We start from the raw sequence: 22,464 nt of genomic DNA, 5'->3' as shown, positions 1-22,464 counted from the left end.
ATAAGAAAAATTCTACAAAAGCTGACAAATTTATAATAAAATTGTTTATCAAATTAAGAGTAAATGTGCACTGCCACTACCAAAAATATCATATCCTAATGATTTAAAGTAATATATAACAATGCACACGATCACCAGTTTTCAACATTTTCCAGACCAAAGAGGTCCTGACTTAAGTAGCACAGTGAGGGAAAAAAAAATAGAATTATGAAAATTAGTAATAATAAATATAAGGAAAGAATGAACAAAATTGTGGTTGCTTTACAAACAGCATGGTTGTGTATGTAGAAAGTATGAAAGAATAGGTTAAACTTTTAGAACTGATAAAAAGTTCAGAAAATATACTGCTCACAAGATCAGTATATATTACATCAAATCAGCAACCATCCTGTTAGACAACACAGTTTTTTAAAAAATCTCATTTACAATAGCAGCAAAAGCAGGAAATGCACCAGAACACCAACGAATGAAACTAATACAGTGTTTTAAACCTTATGGATAATATACTGCTACTTGAAGGATGAAAAATAAGACTCCCAAAATAAGCGATTATATTTTAAATGAATGGACAGACTCTAAAAGATGGCATTTCATCCTTAATATGCTTACAGATTTAGTGTCACTCCACTCAAATCTCATTGGGTTTATTGTGGAAAATGACTTGCCAATCTTAAATTTTATGGGTAGTTCTTAAAGAGCTAAGCATAACTAAGTCAAGGTGGTTGAGGGAGTCCCTCTAAAACATATTACTTAATATGTTTAACAGTTAAAACATGGTGCTGTTGGCCGTATATAAATTAGTAGAACAGTTTAGCAATCTGGAAACTCTCCAGACATTAGTGGAATCTGGCACAAGACAGAGATGCCATTATAAATCACTGGGAAGGATGGCCTATTGAATAAATGGTTCTGAGGTAGGATGATTCCTACCTCACACAACTCACAAAAGTAATTCCAGTGGGCTAAAGGGCTAAAATGTGAAAAGAAAAACGAAAAGAAAAGATACAGGATTAAATCCTGATAAACTCAAAGAAGACTTTCTTAAGATACAAGAATAACAATCCATACAACAATTTTGTAAATTCGACTGTATTAAAATAAACTTAACTCTTATAAAGGTCACTATGAACAGAGTGAAAATGCAAGACTCAAATGGAGACAGTATTTATAACTATTCTAACTGACAACCCCTTCAACTAACAGAACGAAACTAGAGTGAATGAGAAAAACACAACTATGTAGAAAAATGGGCAAAAACACTGTCAGAACAGAATTAGTCATATAAGCAAAGAAAAAGATATTCAAAAGAATATCCTACCTAGCCTCTGCCCCAATATAGCATTCTTAGATAGAATAACTATCATATAAGAGATGGTAATTCAACTGCTGATCAATAAGTACTTGCAAAAAACCTTTGATAGCTCTGATAATTAAGCTCGTATCTCTGAAATATCCATCCTTTGTTTTATATTTTTCCTATCTGCAACAATATTTTGCTTAACAGTACTATAAATACTTGTAGAAATTATTGTAACTCTAGGACTTCTCTTTTCCATGCTAATCTTCAGGGGGGTTTTCCCCTGTCCACAGCAATATGAGAAAATTTACTTCTACTAGTGCTATAAATATTTATTGGAACTATTATGTCTCTCTAAACTTCTGTTTTCCATGCAGATCTTTTCATCTTGTTCTTCATAATTGTTTCTTTCAATTATTCTTCATAAGTCAGTTTCCATATTCCTCATTTTCCTTTCCCTCTCTTCTACAAACTTTAGACTAGCTTAAAATGCAATTGCCCAGCTTAAAATTGCCATTTACTTCTCCATAATACTTTCTAACCAGGTGTTTGAAATATTAGAGATATTTCTTTGTGCACTTTCATTTCTGCAGATTTGTGGAAATACTCAGCTTTAGAAACTGGGACGAAGTAAAACACCCATTGCTTGTACCAATGATTCTTTTTTGCCCTGGCACACTAAGTTAAAAAACAGGTCGAAATAACATCTGTATATCATTTTTCTAAAATTTCAGTCTTAATCTGGGGCCAAACTGAAAACTTCTAAAGTCCAGGAAGAAATTTGCAACTTACGGACTTTATCATTTTTGTGATACTCATGAAGAACTTATCAGTCCTATACAAAACAAGATCAAATGTGGGGCAGAGATGAAGTAGCATGTAGCATGTCATTGGCCCTGTTGGTGTAGATTCTTGCCATGAGGTCTGGTGATACTCTCATAGAACTTTCTTTATAGTAAATTTCTTACTGCATTGCAATTGTTTCCATGTTTATCTTTCCACTATAATATACCTTTGGAAGTAGGAATCTGTCTCTTCATTTTTATATTCCCAGTACATGTATGATATATGACATGTTGGATTTATTGGATTAAAAACCTTCATTGTTTTCAAATGCTGCTGACAACTAAAATGAGAATTGAGACTTGATCATTGGATTTATGATTTTTTAGCAATGAAATTTTTTATTTTAATCATTTTAAATGGAAAATACCTTAATGCTTTCTTAAACAACATGTGAAACATTAAACGTCATAATGAACATTAGTTATTGCACTGCCTTGTAGTATCTTGACATTTTAGAATTTTTTTCCCTCAAGTTAATTGACAACAGATAAGTAAAAAAAAAATTTCAGAAATTACCACTACACATTGCTATCAGTAGATTAACCTTTGGAAATCATATCTCCTAGTTTGAGTAAGATTAAAAAAGAAATTATGTATGAGACTAATATCAACTAGGCTTCAAGAGAGCATTTGGAGACTGCACTGAATAACTTATATGACTTTCAGTGATATGTTTATTAAGTATCCTTTGCTGCTGCTGCTGCTGCTGCTGCTGTCACTACTAGTCTGGTTTCTTGTCTGAGATTAAGGTAGGTGAAGTTGTCAGCTGAGATGTTAAACTGTAATTAAGAGAGCCATTATGGTTTTATGATGTTATGTTTATGCTGTTTATAAATGGAGTCTGTTGTTATTCTATTAGGAAAAAATTGAATGGTTTTTATAGTTCAGTTCAGAAGGTATTTATGTGTCTGCTAATGAAGGCAATAAAATTACCCATCTTGTTTTTCAGTGCTGAGCCTTTGTTTTCCAAGGCTAAAGACGGAAGAAAAATGTTATGTCCTGTTTAAGATAGATAACCATATTTTATTAAACCTGAAGAATAAAAAAATATATCTAGATTATTCATGTTGCTTTCAATCTAATATTCTTGATTTTAGGCATGGAAGAGACAGGTGATACTTAAAAATTCCAAATTGAGGCATACCATTCATCTGCTTTAAAACCTTTTAATGGCTTCTGATTGTCCTTAGGATAAAATTTAAAATCCTGAAACTGCCAAAATCCAGCTCCTGTCTACCAAGTCTCGTCTGGTGTGTCTCTTTTGTTTTGGTCCTCATTCTGGCTATCTCATTTTCTTCAATATGTCATACACTCTGGCCTCAGAACATTCACACATGCTAGTGCCTCTCTGTAGAAGCCACTCTCTACCCCTACCAATTTATTCTGAATAAAACTTACTCTTCTTTTTTTCAGGTCTTTTAAACATCACATCTCTAAGGAAACCTCTCTCATACCTCCTAAATTGCATGTGTACACACACACACACACACACACACACACACACACTGATGTGTGTGTGCACATTCTATTAATTTCCCACCAAAATTTAGTTTGGGTCTCTTTTATTTTCTCATAGCATCAAGTGTTCTTTTGTAGCACTATTACCCCTATAATTATTTGTTTCCATCATCTTATTTTGTGGTTTCTGTTTGTTAAGCTTTTTCCCCCATCTTTTATTTTCTTTTAAATTACGTTTTTCCCCTTATTTCACTTTTTTTTCCTTTGCTAACCATTCCTTCCTATATCTCAGATTTTCCCCTGGGAACAAAAATTCTTGTAGTAAACAGAATTCTCTTAATTTCATTGATAGCAAATTTCCAGGTTTTTTTCAGTTTCTTACTTTTTTTTTTTTTTTTTTAATGTATGTCCTTAAAGGGATAATTTTTCTCGGTACACAAGTTTAGGCTGACAATTACTTTTTTTTGTCAGTATCGCTACTCTGAGAGTGTCCTGACTTCCATTGTTGGTATAACTACAATTAATAGCCTTTCCTTTATAAGTAATCTTCATACTCTGTAACTTTTAACAACTCTTTCTCTGTATGTATGTTTTGTTCATGGATTCTGTCGGTTTTCTTGGATATGTTTGAGTATAGATTAATTTTATTTATTCTGATTGGTAATCATATGGTTTCTATAACTTAGGACAAATATCTTTCATCATTTGTGATTTTTTTTAGCCATTATCTTTTTTTTTAATTTAATTTTATTTTTTTTCAGTGTTCCAGAATTCATTGTTTATGCACTACACTCACTGCTCCATGCAATACGTGCCTTCCATAATACCCACCACCAGGCTCACCCCCCACCAAACCCTCAGTTTGTTTCTCAGAATCCACAGTCTCTCATGGTTTGTCTCCCCCTCCAATTTCCCCCAACTCATTTCTCTTCTCTATCTCCCAATGTCTTCTGTGCCATTATCTTTTCAAATGTGTTGTAACTCTCACTTTATCACCTGTCAGAATCTACTGAGACATATTTTGGATCCTCTCATTCTATCCTCTATATCACTTATCTTCTTTTATATCTTCCATTTCTTCGTCTCCTTTTGTTGCATCTTGATTAGTGTATTCAGAACAATCTCCAAATTCACTTATTCTCTCCTGAACTATTCTGATTACTGCTTAACCTGTATCTTGAATTTCTATTTTGTTACTACATTTTCATTTCCAGAATTATTTGTAACATTTTTGAAAATGCCAGTCAGTGTGCCCCTAATTTTACAAAAGAATCAATAAGCAAGATACCAAAAGTGATTTAGGAGGATTATTTTAGGTAAGGTGGTCAGGAACGTTTCCCTGAGGAGAGCCTTGAATAATGAGAAGTCCTCCACATGAAGATCTGAGGACAAGGCAGAAGAAATATCAAAAATAAAGACAAAAATTTCAGATAGCAAAAAAAGGCAGGAACAAATCAGTTATATTTGAGGAACCATACGAAAATATCCTCAGTTACTTAAAAATCAGGAGACTATTCAAAGCTTTTTCTATAAAGTCAGATTATAAAGTGTGAAGAAATATAATTGTCACAGAATGTACGAACTTGATGTTTCACTTTTCTGTCTTGTAAAGAATATCACAAGCAAATACCAATACACACTACAATCAGATGTTCCTTAAATGTTGCCATGTAAACAAACCAACACTTGACTAACCTACTTAGCTATATGAAGCATAAAAAGAAAGAAGGAGAGGAAGAGAAGGGAGAGAAAGAAGAGCAGAAGGAAAAGAAAAACTTCTTTATAGCCATTACGTTTTTCCTGAATATTTGTTGCAGTTTGATAGAAAGTTGGCCACTGTAGCAACACTTGGTTTTTAAGTGACAATACTTTGGATTCTAGTATTTTAGTTTCCTTCATAATTTTTTTCATCTATTTTCCCTCTAAAGAGATAACTTTCATAATGTGTATCTTTTTTTTTTTATTTTAATAAACATATAATGTATTTTTATCCCCAGGGGTACAGGTCTGTGAATCGTCTGGTTTACACATTTCACAGCACTCATCATAGCCCATACCCTCCCCAATGTCCATTCATAATGTGTATCTTAATATAACTTTGAAGTTATCAGTTTGCCAAAATTGTGTTCTTGTGCTTAGATTGAAAAAAAAAAAAAATGTGTTTAAAATCTTCCTCAGGGGCACCTGGGTGGCTCAGTCATTAAGTGGCTGCCTTTGGCCCAGGTCATGATCCCAGGGTTCTGGGATCGAACCCAGGCATTGGGCTCCGTGCTCAGTGGGAAGCCTGCTTCTCCCTCTCCCCATTCCCCTGCTTGTGTTCCCTCTCTCGCTTTGTCTCTCTGTCAAATAAATAAATAAAATCCTTTAAAAAATAATAAAATCTTACTCTTAGTTTTCTGTTACATGAAGAACAAAATTTAAATTTATTTCCATGACGTTGCTAAGATCTTGCCCCTGCCCACCTCTCTGTTTTATATATAAAATACATATATATGTGTGTGTGTGTGTGTGTGTGTGTGTGTGTGTGTGTATGTTATTCATTGAGGGCATTATTTAATAGCAAAGGGTTGGGAATATATTCTCATTTGCAAAAAAAAGCAGGACGGATTAAAAACTATAAGCATGGTTACCTATAAGGGGATGCAGTAGGTGAGGCAGAGGAGACAGGATGAAAGTGCTGTGAATGGATTTTGTTATATAGTTTTATGTAAATATTCTACATATTCCAAAGAATATACATTTTTTAAAAATAGAGCAATCCCTAAAATTTCAGAAAGAATGTCACAATCAATCTGGCTGCATTATTTTAGTAACATAGTGACACTGAGGAAAGAATTATGTCAGGTAACTTTAGCCAGTATTTTGACTACATTCTTAGTAGAGTGTATTTTAAGGACAAAGAGTGCTTCAAAGAAATCCTTTACATAATATTAGTAATAATATTGCCATTGTTTGTTCTTTTGAATCTAGATGATAAATATGTAATCATGTAACATTGTTAGGGAACCAAGACTTCCAGGGTAAGAGAAGAAGCACAGGAGTAAAATCAAAGAAGTAAAAACCCTGTAATATTACATGTGGATTGGAAATGTCGGGGAAATTCACAATTTTTTTTCTTTTCAAAAATATGGATTTCTTAGACTGCTGAAGTACCCTAAAAGCAATGACAGTTCAATTGAACCTAGACCCACATTATGATCTCTAAACATTATTTTCCTTTAAAAGGAAGCTGGCCTCCTTGTAATCCTGGTGAGAATCAGAAAGTGTAAGAAATAAGCCTAGGACGTCTTGTGCCAGCAAGCAAGGAAGCTCCAAAGACTAATTTGTCAGCAGAGTACAGAAGCCAATGTTAAGAGTTCCCCATTGGCCATATGAGAACATTTGAGTATCAAAATGAACAGTTGCAGCTGAAAATCCATTCATTTATTATAATCAGAAAATGGAAGTGCCCCTCAAAGTCTTTAGTCCACACTGGGGGTACACAGTGTACCATAGTGTACAAATGAGCAATTAAAGGGAAAAGTTAAGCATTTGTCTTCCTTCCTTCCTTCCTTCCTTCCTTCCTTCCTTCCTTCTTCCCTTCCTTCTTCTTTCATTCATTCATTCATTCATTCATTCATTCATTTCAGGACCAAATAGCCATCATTTAAGAAAGATTCTTAAAGGGGCACCTGGGTGGCTCAGTGGGTTAAGCGTCTGACTTTGGCTCAGGTCATGATCTCAGGGTCCTGGGATCAGAGCCAGGCCTCAGGCTCCCTCTCCCTCTGCTGCTCCCCCTGCTTGTGCTCTCCCTCTCTCTCTCAAATAAATAAAATTTAAAAAAAAAAAAGATTCTTAAAGAATTTCAGCTAATAAATATGGGAAACATGATAAAACTATTAGAGGAAAGTCTGTTTGGGGAACCGAACCTGTACAGTGGAGGGCGTGGTCAGATTATCACCATCAAAACACACTGATCACTTGAGCTTCATAGAAGTTCTGACTGTATGTGCCTCATGATATGTTGCATCACTTTTGAAGTATTCTTGCCCAAAACACTGAATATGAATCTAGGCAGTTCTTTAGGCCAGTGGTTCTCAAATATGGTTCAGGAAATTCTTGGAGCCCCTGAAACTTTTTCGGGGGATACCCCACGTCAAAACAAATAATATATTATTTGTCCTTTTCACACTCTTTCTCTCCCAAGTATGTAATGAAGTCCGCCAGAGACTACTAGTATATTTAAATATATTGAATACAAAAGCGTATATGATGACAATCTGGCTATCTTCTATTAAGCTAGACATTAAAGAGATTTGCAAAATTATTTTAAAATCTCACTGTTTTACTTTGAAAATGTAATTTTTTGTTAAAATGTTTTTAAAAACATAAACATTTGTAGAGTTATTGTTATTAGGAATTTTTTTGAACTTAATCAGTTTAATTTATAATATGGTAAATATAAATTGAGGTAACTCACCTAAACAAAAGCTCTTTGAAGTTCACAGTATTTTTTTTAAAGATTTTATGTATTTATTTATTAGAGAGAACAAGCAGGGGGAGTGGCAAGCAGAGGGAGAGGGTGAAACACACTCCCACTGAGCAAGCAGCCTGATGCCTGGGCTCGATCCTAGGACCCTGGGATTATGACCTGGGCCAAAGGCAGCCACTTAACAAACTGAGCTACCCAGGCGCCCCCACAGTTGTGGTTTTTTTTAAATTTAATTTTATTTTTTCAGTGTTCCAAAATTCATTGTTTATGTACCACAGCCAGTGCTTTTTAAGAGTAAAAAAAAATTATGAGATCCGAAGCTTGAGAACCATTTGCTTTATTAACATATAATGTATTATTTGCCCCAGGGGTACAGATCTGTGAATCAACAGGCTTACACATTTCACAGCACTCACCATAGTACATAGCCCCCGCAGTGTCCATAACCCAGCCACCCTATCCCTACTCCCCACCCCCACAGAGCAATCCTCAGTTTGTTTTGTGAGATAAGGACTCTTATGCTTTATCTCCCTCCCAATCCCATCGTGTTTCATTCTTATGCTTTATCTCCCTCCCAAAACCATCGTGTTTCATTTTTTCCTTCCCTAACCCCCACAACCCCCCATCCTGCCTTTCAAATTCTTCATACCAGAGAGATCATATGATAATTGTCTTTCTCTGGTTGGCTTATTTCACTTAGCATAATACCCTCTAGTTCCATCATATCGTTGCAAATGGCAAGATTTCGTTTCTTTTGATGGCTGCATAGTATTCCATTGTATATATGTACCACATCTTCTTTATTCATTCGTCTGTTGATGGACATCTAGGGAGAACCATTTGCTTTAGAGTTAATTCCAAGTTTATCAGAATTATTGATAAAAAGAACAAAGGAGGGGCGCCTGGGTGGCTCAGTGCGTTAAGCCTCTGCCTTCGGCTCAGGTCATGATCTCAGGGTCCTGGGATCAAGTCCCGCATCGGGCTCTTTGCTCAGTGGGGAGCCTGCTTCCTCCTCTCTCTCTCTCTCTGCCTGCCTCTCTGCCTACTTGTGATCTCTCTCTGTCAAATAAATAAAATCCTTAAAAAAAAAAAAAGAACAAAGGAAATGACACCACAGGAGACAGAACAAACCATAATGTAAAATGTTCTCTAGTAGTTTCAATTACCTAGCTTCTTCTGGCTGGCTCAGTTGGAAGAACATGTGACTTTTGATCTCAGGGTTGTGAGTTTGAGCCCCACGTTGGGTGTAGAGATTACTAAAATAAACTTTAAAAAAGAAGTATCATGAAGACTCATTAGAGAAAATTTCAGTACAAACCAGGTGTTAGACAATAGCAAGGAATTGGTATAATTTGTATGAAAATGTTTGTATGTTTTAAAGATTCATGATAATAGAAATGATGTAACACTGGAATTAGCTTTAAAATATTTAATTAGAGGGGCGCTAGAGTGGCTCAGTGGGTTAAGGCCTCCGCCTTTGACTCAGGTCATGATCCCAGGGTTCTAGGATAGAGCCCCGCATCGGGCTCTCTGCTCTTCGGGGAGCCTGCTTCCCTTTCTCTCTCTCTGCCTGCTTCTCTGCCTACTTGTGATCTCTGTCTGTCAAATAAATAAATAAAATCTTTTAAAAAAATTAAAATACTTAAGTAAATAGGGATAAATGGAGCAAGTATAGCAAAAATCTAGTTAATTATTAAACTGAAGAGAGGATGTAAGGGAGAATCATTCTATATTTTTGTATGTTTGAATTTTATCTTAATAAAATTTATTTTTTAAAAAAGGAGATGACCTCAGAGGCTTTGCCTGATTATTTATTCCAGCATAGTAACCCCTTTCCACCTGCCATTGTGTCCTGTTACTCTGTTTTATTTTCATTATAAGTTTTATCATCTTGGGAAAAATATTTTTTAAACATTTTTTTAAAAGATTTTATTTATGTATTTGTCAGAGAGAGTGAGCACAGGCAGACAGAGAGGCAGGCAGAGGCAGAGGGAGAAGCAGGCTCCCTGCTGAGCAAGGAGCCCGATGTAGGACTCCATCCCAGGACCCTGGGATCATGACCTGAGCCGAAGGCAGCCGCTTAACCAACTGAGCCACCCAGGTGTCCCGGGAAAAATATTTTTTAATGATTTGTTTGTCTTTTCTTTGTCTTCCCCTTTAGAATGTAAGTTCCATGAAAACAGGAGTCTTGCTCCCTTACTGTTTCCTGTGTGCCTAAAAAAATGACTGGCATATTGTATCCACTCAATAAGTCTTAACTGAATAAATGAACTATAAAAGCTATGTATTTATAGGAAAATTAGAAAATAAACAAATAAAGAAAATAAAAATTATTCTTTTCTTACCTACCCAGAGGTAACTGCTCCTGTTGAGTTTTCAATCCTTCTGAATCACTTTCTGGGAAAAAATACACACACACACTCTCTCTGTCTTCCCAGAACTCACTCCCACAAATTGTACATTATATAATCCTCTGCAACTTGTGTTTTTTAAAATAATATTTTTAAATATCCTTATATTACTAAATATTTTTCTACAGAATCATTTAGTTGAATAGTATTCTGTTTTATGGAAGTATCACATATTTAATTCTGTCTCTAGATATGTAAGTAAACATGCTCAAGCTAAGACTTTGCACTCAATCTTAACTTTTACCTTAGGAAGCATTCCTAGAAGTAAAATTGCTGCATCAAGATGCACATGCATAAAGCTGTTATAAGTCAAGATATTGGGTGTGGGAGTAAGTTAGTGATCAGAGGGAGATAGGATGGGGGGTATTTCTTAGTTGATGGTGGTAATCTAGGTACTGTTTACGTAGGACTGTTTCGTTTGTGAAAATTCATTAAACTATACTTCTGTGCATTTTTATTATGAATGTCATATTTCAATAAAAAGTTTTTCATAACATAAATCATTTTGAATAAGCATGACAAAGGCTATCAAGTGTATGATCGACAAGTGGAAAGTCTTTCAGTATGACATTGTTGTAATAAGCATACGTCCCACATTTTAAGTGAAATGTTTGGTTAAAACTTGAACTTACAGAATAAGGTAATGCAATACATGGGATAAAAAAGAGAACTTGTTTTTAAAAATATTTTTTAAGTGTGGACTTGAAGCTTTTTGAAATTTTGTTTCAATTCAGTACTTGTAGAGGTAACTGAAGAAAGAAAAAACTGCAATGAAACTCTAAAATGGTATTGGGTGGAAGTGCTTAGCTAATTTTTACATCCTAAATTCACTATAAGTACTTAATTTATATTGTCTTTTATTGACAAATAGTAGATGAATGAATTCTATGGTTTCAGCTATATATGCACTAAATAAAACATCGGAAAGGCTATAACTTTCCCTTTTAAGAACATGTTTGCTTGTCAAGGGAGGCAAATAAGGGAAGGAAAAACCAATGTTAAAACTTAATTGATGTGCTGCTCTTATATTTTATTGGTTATTCCCCCCATGACTCTGAAACTTTAACCCATTGGTTAAACCAGTAACAATAAAAATAATTTTAAAAATAAAATTTGGATAAACGTAAGGGAATGCTTTTATGCTTCGGTATTATTGTGTTAACAAGACTTGTTAAAAAGTTCGTGTTAATAAATTTTAGTATGTGTATGCAAGTATGTGCCCACACACTTATTTTAACTGTTCAGATCCTCATGAAAGATCAGCATTGTTGTCATGTGGTATATTTACTTCCAGGTTTGTTCTATACCGATTTTTTTTGGCTTTTTATATGTTTAGTTGTCTATTATCTCTATTCAAGTTTATATCCTACCTTTTAAAAACACTGTAATAGCAATTGCAGTGTTCAGTGTTTTATTAATTACCTTAATGGATATGCTAGACCTAAATATTCAGGGTTGTAAAAAAATTGTATTGATCAGTAATATTGAAATCTTTGGTATATCTTTGTACATAAAGGCATTTTCATGTTAAATATTTTCTTAAAATAGATACCCAGAAAAGTGTGAACATTTTTAAGAGTTTTGATGACGTATTGCTATAATGTTTCCAAAAGGGTTATGCTCTTGAACCAGCAATGTTTGACCGTGTCAAGTTTATTACACCATTACCAACATTATAATTTGATTTTCAAAATATCATAGATTAGAATTATAGTTAAATGCAGACTCTGGAACATGGCTGCCTGAGTTTGAATGACTTTCTCACTATTTAGAACTCTGTCACTGTGGGTAGGATAATAAGCTTCTCTATCACTTTCAGTTTTATCATCAAAATTTCCAAATTAGTAAAACCGTTAGTGCATACTTTATGTGTATATATATTAGTTGTATATATTTAGATTTCTTGTGAGTTACTAATATTTTCTAGAAATCAGTTGAATATAAATGGATTAGTAATTCATAGGAATCTATGAATCTAGGAATCTCCTAGAGAGTACAGTTAAGACCAGAAAGAACCAGAGGATGACTAGGATAATACATTGAGGGGCTAAAATAAAGACAAGACCCAGGCACCTGGGTAGTACAGTCAGCTGAGCATTCGACCTTTAGTTTCGGCTCAGGTCATGGTCTTGGGTCATGGATCAAGCCCCGCATGGGGCCCCACACTCAGCACAGAGTCTGCTTGGGATTTCACTCCCTTTTCCTCTGCCCCTCCCTCCTCCTCCCCACCGATACATATGCTCTCTCACTCACACTCTCTCTCTCATAAATAAATCTTTTTTTAAAAAAAAGGGCCCATATAAGGAGATAAGAAGTGATCCAAGATGTAAGGTAGAAATAGCTTTAAGGTATTTATTAAAACTGTAATATAAATTTGCAGTTTGCATCAAACATTATTTAATGTTAAGTAGCAGTGATTTTGATGAAAGTTTTTTTGCTAGTAATTGCCATTTCTGTGAAATTTAATTTGGAATATTCTCCCCCTTCTAGACAACATAAAATTTATGTGATATTTTCCTCTCATTAAAATTCACTTGCTTTCATATACTGAATCTTACTAATATTTACATATTTAATATTGATGAGAGATAATGTGGTTTCAGAGAACTTTAATCTCATATTCCCTCCTATATGGACTGAGCTTCATGCTTTCAGGCCCTGGCTTAAGGGGGGGTACTCTTGTGAGAAAATCAGCCAGGTAATGATGCTTAATTGCATATAAATCTTAAATAGATTCTAAAAATAGTTACTCCCCTATTAGACGTGAGGTGCTAAACTAAGCAAATTATTATAACGCATCATAAATACAGTATAGAAGAATATAAAGGGCATTAGGGGGAAATTCGGAAAACATTTGAGGGGATGGATGATCCTGAAGGATGAGTAGAAATTAATTTGTCAGGCCAAGAGAACACAGAACATACTTTGAAGAATGGACAAAGGCTGTAAGATGAGAGATAAAAAAAAATGGTATCCTTGGAGGGGTGAAAAACAATTCTGTATTATGACAGTTGCACTTGTCTTCTTTGAATAGATCCTTGATTAGGAATTTGCATGAAAATATAGAAATGAAAACAATTTGTAAATGAAAAAAATCAAATCTTGATTTTAACAGGTGAATTCTAAAAAAATATTAACCCAATAATGTTTTGATATCAAGAAATTGCCCAGGGGCACCTGGGTGGCTCAGTTGTTAAGTGTCTGCCTTCCGCTCTGGTCCTGATCCCGTGGTCCTGGGATCAAGCCCCGCATCGGGCTCCCTGTTTGGTGGGGAGCCTGCTTTTTCCTCTCCCACTCCCCCTGCTTGTGTTCCCTCTTTCACTGTGTCTCTCTCTGTCAAATGAATAAATAAAATCTTAAAAAAAAAAAAAAAAAAGAAATATCCCAGCTTGGTCATGGTTTCAGTTTTTCAAGAATCAGTCCATTTTAAAAGTTGTATCTGGCAGTACAATATATACAATTACCTGACCCTGTTGAAAGAAACTGGTCTCTAATTCTACACATTTTACATTAGTGCTTGATCAAAAATAAGTAAATTGTAGTGTTAAGACCCAGTCTATAATCAGCAAGTGGGAATAATTTGTATTTATTATTAGGTAGTTTTCAAATATAGAGAAATATACTGCTTAATAATCATGCTTCTGGCATCCAGAGCTAATAAATTTGTTATTTGATCATGTTTGCTTCTAATATGCTTTCTCTTAAGGAATTGTCACATCCTTTTGTTTAGTCTTGGAAGCAACCTCTGATAATGCCTATTTATGCATTTATAAGTAAAATAATTTTGTGTTCTTTAAAAATTCACAGTGATGCATACTAAATGCACTCTTGTTAATTTATTCCTACAACTTGCTTTTCTTACCAAGTTAGCAAAAATTAAAAATCTCTACAACACCAAATGTCATCAAGGATATGGTAAAGAAATGGTGATATCTCCTAAATTCCAAAATGTTAAGTCCAGCACTTATACCTCTAGATGTATATCTTAGAAAAATTCTTATACATGAACACAAGAAAGCATTTAGGGTTTTCATTTCAGTATTGTTTGTTAAGTGTAAAACAAAACAACCTAGGTGCCTACCAATAGTTGAATAGCAAATAAATCTCAGTCCTTCTATTTATTTTATATTGCCCTAGAGCAGAATAAGTGCTTAGTTTTTTGGGGTGCCTGGATGGCTCAGTTGGTTAAGTATCTGTCTTCTGCTCAGGTCATGATCTCAGGGTACTGGGATCAAGTCCCGTGTTGGGCTCCCTACTTAGTGGGAGTTTGCTTCTCCCTCTCCCCCTCACCCCTGCTTGTTCTTGCTCTCTGTCTCAAAAAATGAATAAAATATTTTAAAGAGGGGTGCCTGCATGGCTCAGTCAGTTAAGCATCTGCCTTCAGCTCAGGTCATGATCCCTGGGTCCTGGGTTCGAGCTTCATGTCAGGTTCCCTGCAGCTGGGAGCCTGCTGCTCTCTCTCCCTCTGCCATTCCCCCATCCCTCACCCCCAAGTTGTGCTGTCTCTCTCTCTCTCTCTTTCTCTCAGATGAATAAATAAAATCTTTTTTTTTAAGTGCTTAGTTTCTATCCATCAAGTTAATCATTAGAACTTTGGAAATATATACACAAAACAACCTAGTTATAGTGTGCTATCTCCATTGTGAAGGAGTGATGCTTATAGATGTAATCACTTCAGCTAGATCTAAATCAGCAGCAGGAGCAGGAAAATGCCCTTTCTCCCCATTCCTGATCTTTTTTTTTTTTCTTTTTTTCTGAATCCTTCTTCCCAAGCTATTTCTCCCCTTCTCTTACTGTTTTTTGCTTTTCTAATTTGGATAATCCTGGATATAACTCTCTGATTTCTCTAGCTCTTGAGTTACAGCTTTTATGATGTATAAAGAAGTAATGATATCAGCAAGATACTTTAGTGTGGTCAAAGCGCTACTAATAAAAAGTGAGATTTTCTATGATAACTAAAATTTCTCTATAAGTTCTTATATATTTATGTATCTTGTATTCAGCACATAAATGCTCATTGATTATGTAGTTTTCCTGTGTGGCAGAAATATGTTGGAGTGTATTTTGTTTTCACTGGATAACAGACTATAATATATTACTTCTAGAGCAAAACTTTTAACATATGTACTGCATATCGAGACAAGGCTATGGGGAAAAAATTAAAGCATCTCTCACCTTGGTCACTGTTTAGAGTTTCAAAAGAAGAAGAATCAGGAGTATAAGCTTGATTTGGGTAGCTCTCTTAGAGGTGGAACAGGACTTAGGTCTAGTTCATCCTTCAGATTTAGATTATCCCTAACCAGGGCCATGTGTCTAGGAATAGCCCAGAAAGGACAAGAATGCCTTTATTGTCCTAGCTGGAGAGCTATAGCTTAATTTGCATAGTTAACATAAAGAAGAGAGAGGAGTTCCCTGTACCTCCTTTTCTTATTTCTGGTGTGAAATAATTGACTTTAAATTGACTATATCAAACGTCTAAAAGTTTAGAATTGGAAAATTTTCATTAATTCATTTTGTAACACTGACTAGGAATAACACATTTATGGAGAGTGTGTTTTATGTGCTGCATACTATGTAAAACTTGAGCAGAATCAAAACTGGTGCATTCGGAGGTAAATCTGAACATGGATTAGGTAGTAATGATTTTTTTAAGAAGATGATCTTATAAGACCTTGAAATAATAAAATCTTAATTGCTGAAGGAGATAAATGAGATAGTAAAAGAGAAGACGAGTATTCAGTTCTTTCTTCTTTTAGTAGGTTACAGCACTCTACTATTTATGAAATACAAATGAATAAGATCCCTGACCTGAGGAATTCAGTCTTGTGGGATAAATATGTACATATATATGTGTTTGTGTGTATAGATATATATATAGATAGATAATTGCAAGATAGTCTCATAAGTGTCATTAAGTATAAATTATAAATGTTGACTCAAGGGAAACAGTAATTAGGCTCTACTTGGGGGCATATGGATGAATTTTGGAACACTGAAAAAAAAAATTAAACTGAGTAGGAGTTTGACAAGTTGAGAAGGTAGAACATTCTTGGCACAGTACTGCAATTTGAGAGACCTGACACCACGTAGCGTTTGTGAGGAACTGCAAGGAAGTATGAGGGTTGAGTTGAGTTGGAGACAAAGCATAAAAAATTGAGCCGGGCAGATAACCTGGGGCAAGGTGCTTCATTTAACAGTTTTTCAAGGTACTGTGTACCATATGCTTTGTTTACCTATCCAGTCTTCTCTTTTGCTTCTTCAAAGTTCTACTCAGCAAATATTTACTGAATGCCAGGCACTATTCTAGGCAGTGGGGTGGGGATATGTGGGTGAATAAAATAGACATGGTCTTTCTCTTCACGTAGCTTATGGTCTGCATGGCTAATGCTGGTAAGTATGTAAGCAACTAGAATATAGCATGCTAAATGCTAAATAATATAGGTAAGTGTGGCAGGTATAGGAACCTAAAATAATGACAACCAAATTCAAGTTGTGGCCTGAATGACTGAATGATGAATAAGATTTGATGAGAACTAGGATGAGTATGGGATAGAAGGAAAGGATTAGAAGTCTTCTAACAGAGGAAGCTAACGAAGTGTGAAAGCTCGGAGTTGAGAAATACCGTAGTGTTTTCCAAACAGGTTTCCCTACTCCTCTTTAGCCCTTGCCGTCCATTCTCCCTACAGCAGATTGATCCTTTAAAAGTACAAATTAAAACTTTGTTGGTCCTACGCTCAGAAACCTCCAGTGGTTTCCTTTCTCTCTCAAAATAAAATTCAGGTTTCTTACCATGGCCAACAAGTCCCAATGTGATCTGCCTTTGTACATTTCTGATCTCATTTCACTCAGCCTGGCTTCCAGCTGGGACTTTGCTCTTTGCTATTCCTTAGACATTTCAAAAATGATTCCGTAACACAGCCTTTGTATAAACTGATCCTTACAGAAGCTTTTCCCTGTTAATATATTTGGTTGGTCATGGTTTGCACCATGACAATAGGTACTGTTTATGCCTTTGTTACTGCTGCTTCCAAATTCCTCAGATAGTGCTTTGAACACAGTAGGCACTCAATGAAATTATTGAATTACACATAGGTTATGAGTGAGACATTTTATTTTTCTGTCTTTGTGTCTTGCCAGAGCACCTAAGTGTTAGGTAAATTTATATTGTAACAATAAAACCCAGATGAATTTTTTTTTTAGACCAACTTAAATTTTTAAGTGTATTTTTTAAACATGTGTTTTCTTATAATGCTTCTTTATAACTTAAATTTTCAATTTTTTAGCTATCAGTAAAGAAATAGTCACACTGTTGCTTAGTGCTTTGTTTTAAATTCATAGTTTATTTTTACTCTTTTCAATCCTTGTCAGATTAACATGTCTGAATCATTGTTTTTATTTATGTAAATTCAGTGTTAGAATAGTAATAAAAACAACTACATTTTAATAAATACTTAGGCAGTTGTTTTCGAACAGGCTATTTTTCCTAAAACGTTAATATTGTAGGTTATGTCTTCATCCAGTCACAGATGTAAACATAATATATTACATAAGCAATGATTCAACTGCTATACATTCAGTTATTTAAAATTTCAGTTATTTAAAATTTTACACCGAGTTCTAAAAAATACCTCAATTATATATAGTCACAGTTTACTTAAAGCATATGTTCTGCATATTGCTAGTCCTAGTAAATGCTAATTATTGTTCTCTTATTCATCATCATTTTTTCTGTGGTCTCTGTTTTGTACAACTTACATCATTCCTACTTTCTTGAAGCATCATCTGGGCAGCCTTGATTAGAAAAAATTCATGAATAAGCAGTTGATGGCTGTTCACAGCAGAACAAGGGGAAAAGTAACCAAAGGTTGATTTTAAACAGATATTATATCATAGCCTTCATATGTTTCTTCATATCATTCAGCAATGCCAGCTCCTTCTCTGTTTTTTCCTATGTAGTGCCTTCCCAGTCATGTACTGTTCTTAAACCCACAATATGAGTTGGTAATAGCCACATGTCGAATACAAGTGTTAATTTTTAGGTCATGAATTAGTAGATCAGCAAAATATGAAATGTTAAAATGTAAGGATTACCTATCTGTCACAAATATAAAGTTTTTTCTCTTGCAAAAATTATAGGGGATGGAGTGTTAGATCTCTCTACAAAGAAAACCAGCATAAAATCTGAAGAGTCATCCATATGTGATCCTTCTTCTGAAAATTCAATGGCTGGGTAAGCAATATCTAGGAAATATAATTTAATATTAATATGAAATTATCTCTTCAGAGAACTCTTAATACTACTTTGGGTAGATTGACATATATAGCTTTCCTCCAGAATTTTTGTCACTCATAAGTGTGTGTCTCTCATACCTTTCATTTGTCCTTTCTCTTTCTTTTTTATTCTTTCTGTTAAAGAAAAGTTATCAGAACAATCACCAAACTTTAGTTCATGTTACTAAAATGAACTACCAACTTAATCATAGGCTACAAACTAAGAAGCAGGACGAATATAAAGAAACTTTAAAATTCAGTATTCAGGAGGCAATTTTAAGGAAAATATGTGATTTCACTATTTAATATTTTTAAACAATCAACAAATTTTAAAAGTACCATGCTTACTAATTCTAACAGCTGGCTTATAGTGTTTACGTTTTTTTCACTGTGCTTTAGGTGTGGTGGCAAACTTTACATAATATATATAATAATATATGTCTAGTAAACACCACAGAAAGTCCTTTCATGCTTTGAAAGTTCTCATTAAATTAAATAAATAAATAAATAGCAGTGAGATGCTCTTCTGTTGGATTTTTGGATTTTTATTTAGTAACTTTTGCATCTTCCCATTAACAAACTGCATAGGAAGCTTTTTTACCACATTTAAATCTTAGATATAGAGTGTAACTTGTTTCAACTAAGACTATAGTAGCTTTTGAGTCACAAGGTATAGTTAGCTTCTGTTTGAGAAACTGAAAATTACAATGATGTATTTGAAATAGAAAGAACAATTTATAGTATCAAATTATTTTACCCAAATATAACTTATCTACTTGTTTCAAATTTTAAGTTTTTGTCTAGAGAAAAATTAGTCTTGTGGAAATATGGGATGTTTGTGTTTGGAAATATTCTTGCTGCTACAAATTTCCTTTAAAGGGGTTGACTCTTTTATTACTTGTTTAGCGGTAACGTCACGTTTCTACTAACAAAAACTCCTTTAGGATTTGGGTATTTTTTATAATGGAACTCTAATTGTACAAATAAAAATTATAAGTGTTGCTCTGCAAGCATCTATCAGAGGAATAGCAACATCATGAGAATATTTTTACAAATACCGAGTTAGGATTTTATGTTCTTGGAAGGTCTGCCCGTTGAGGCCACCGTATGATTGACACATTGTCCTACCAGGACTGTAGCGTTTGCTTTGATAAGGAGTAACTACTACATCTCACAGACTTAAAAAGAGTCATAAGCAGTGATGTTACCTAAGCAAGGAGTATAATAAAGGAGTGGACCCTCCCCTTCCATAGCTGTGTGAGAGTCTCTCATGCATCAGTTTACCATCGTTTCATTCCATCCATCCAGGAGACTACACAGAAACAGAGAGGACTATGTGGAAAGAAGTGCTGAGTTTGCAGATGGTTTGCTCTCAAAAGCTTTGAAAGACATTCAGTCTGGAGCACTGGACATAAGTAAAGCAGGCATACTTTATGGCATACCTCAAAAAACTTTACTTCTCCACTTAGAAGCCTTACCAGCAGGGAAGCCTGCATCTTTTAAAAACAAAACTCGAGATTTCAATGATAGTTACTCATATAAAGACAGTAAAGAAACTTGTGCAGTGCTGCAAAAAGTAGCCTTGTGGGCAAGAGCTCAAGCAGAGCGCACAGAAAAAAGTAAACTCAATCTACTTGAAACCTCAGAATTAAAATTCCCAACAGCTTCCAGTTACCTCCATCAGTTAACTCTACAGAAAATGGTTACTCAATTTAAAGAAAAAAATGAAAGCCTACAATATGAAACTTCACACCCTACTGTACAGTTAAAAATTCCTCAGCTCCGAGTAAGTTCTGTTTCAAAACCACAACCTGATGGTCCTGGTCTGCTGGATGTTATGTATCAAGTTTCCAAAACCTCTCCAGTCCTAGAAGGATCAGCTCTCCAAAAACTGAAAAATATACTCCCTAAACAGAACAAAATAGAATGTTCTGGGCCTGTAACTCACTCAAGTGTTGACTCTTATTTTCTACATGGGGACCTCTCTCCTTTGTGTCTTAATTCTAAAAATGGAACAGTTGATGGAACCTCTGAAAATACTGAAGATGGATTGGATCGAAAAGATAGCAAGCAGCCCAGGAAAAAACGTGGCCGTTATCGCCAATATGATCATGAAATAATGGAAGAGGCTATTGCAATGGTAATGAGCGGAAAAATGAGTGTTTCCAAAGCACAAGGAATTTATGGGGTACCTCACAGCACTTTAGAATACAAGGTAAAAGAAAGATCTGGAACACTGAAGACTCCTCCGAAGAAGAAACTCCGATTACCAGACACTGGGTTATATAATATGACAGATTCAGGGACTGGCAGCTGCAAAAACAGCAAGCCTGTGTAGATTACTTGTTAGGAAAATGTTTGTATGTGTGTATGTGCGTGTGTGTATGTGTGTTTGCGTGTGTGTGTGTATGTGCACAGGTGTGTATTTGTGTGTGTCTATACACACATGTGGGAATTACAGACGCTCACTCTGACAGGAGACATGAAATTTTACAGTTCAAAAACCACTTACATGCCTTTTGAAAAAAAAGTTTTATTCAGGGTTTTCACTGTGGACAGAATTATATAGTTGCTTACTTAATTCTGATAGTTTGTATTTAATCCTTGTATAAATAGGTGAAAAAGATTCAGGTTTTCTTTAGTAGTCAATAGCATAAAGCGTTGTGGGAAAACAAGTAATTGTCAAGTGAAACATTTTTATTGGTGAAAGACCACTCCAGCCATTCATTTGATCCATCTTATAAGGGAAATATGATATTAATAGTTTGTAAACATTTTTACATACTACACTTACAGCTATTGTAAGTACATCAAACAACCAATCAAAGTTTAAATAACTATCTCCATATGAAGAAAAATTAATATATACAGTATTAGTACACTACAGTGTATTCTATGAAATATGAAATGCACTCAAGTGCATCCACCAGGAATAGAAAAGAAAACCTTAAATGATATGTATAATGAAATTTAATATTTATCATTTAATAGTTGATTTACAGGAAGTTGGGGTTTATAAGGTATATACTTTTTAAAAAAACTGACACATAGTTAACCCCAGCAGCTATAGAATCCTTTAATATAAGATGGAATACTAAGAACAAAAAGTAATTTAAATTTAATTATTAAAATAATTTAATTTTGTTTTTCATTTGAAAAATAAGCTAATGTGTAAGGTTAGAAAAAAAAGTTGGAATGCAACTTAGAGCATGTTTATAATGTGCACAGAAAAAGCTTGAGAATGATATTTGGTTTAAATGTGCTGGTTAGTTGATGTTATGACTACTTTAAATTTTAAGGATTGTGACACACTCCTACTATTGAAAAACCTCAGTGTAACTTTAATATATTTGCTGCTGTGACATTTCAAAACATTTTCAGTTTATCAAAATGAATTACAGATTTCATTTTGGTGGGCGATACATTATCATTTTGCTAATAACCAAATTTGCAGTTTGTTCAGGGTCTTGAATAGATTTACAGATATTTAACACTGAAGCTGTTTTGAACTTTCAGTAATGTAAACTCTCTACTAATTGGGTAGTTAGAAGCTGGGCAGTGCATTTTAACTTTTACTAGACTCATAAGAGAGACCAATAATTTTTATATAGCAGTTTTAAAATGTGGTTCAGAGTATCCATGTTGGATTTATGGAGTATGCAGTTTTAGTGGTAAAATGTTATAAGCATGTGCCTCCATATAAAGAATGG

The 22,464-nt window shown here is 34.5% G+C and overlaps 1 protein-coding gene across 4 annotated transcripts in view; it reads left to right on the top strand.

Moving 5' to 3' along the window:
- LCORL (ligand dependent nuclear receptor corepressor like) overlaps positions 1-22,464 on the top strand; it is a gene marked incomplete at its 3' end in the record, with an annotated part of 164,114 nt that overhangs the window by 109,713 nt on the left and 31,937 nt on the right. The window contains exons 7-8 of one of the 4 annotated variants that reach the window (XR_013966379.1): positions 18,620-18,713; positions 20,063-20,640. Coding sequence is in view for 3 of the 4 variants with exons in the window: in XM_080796074.1 (XP_080652200.1) it covers positions 18,620-18,713; positions 20,063-21,092 (1,124 nt within the window). Of the gene's footprint in view, positions 1-18,619; positions 18,714-20,062; positions 21,605-22,464 lie in introns of those variants that run through there. The other 3 variants (XM_080796074.1, XM_080796075.1, XM_080796076.1) reach the window with 3 other exon arrangements.

Source organism: Martes martes, assembly GCF_963455335.1.
Source record: "Martes martes genome assembly, chromosome: 2".
NCBI lineage: Eukaryota > Metazoa > Chordata > Mammalia > Carnivora > Mustelidae > Martes > Martes martes.
This window is presented reverse-complemented; position numbering and strand designations above follow the sequence as displayed.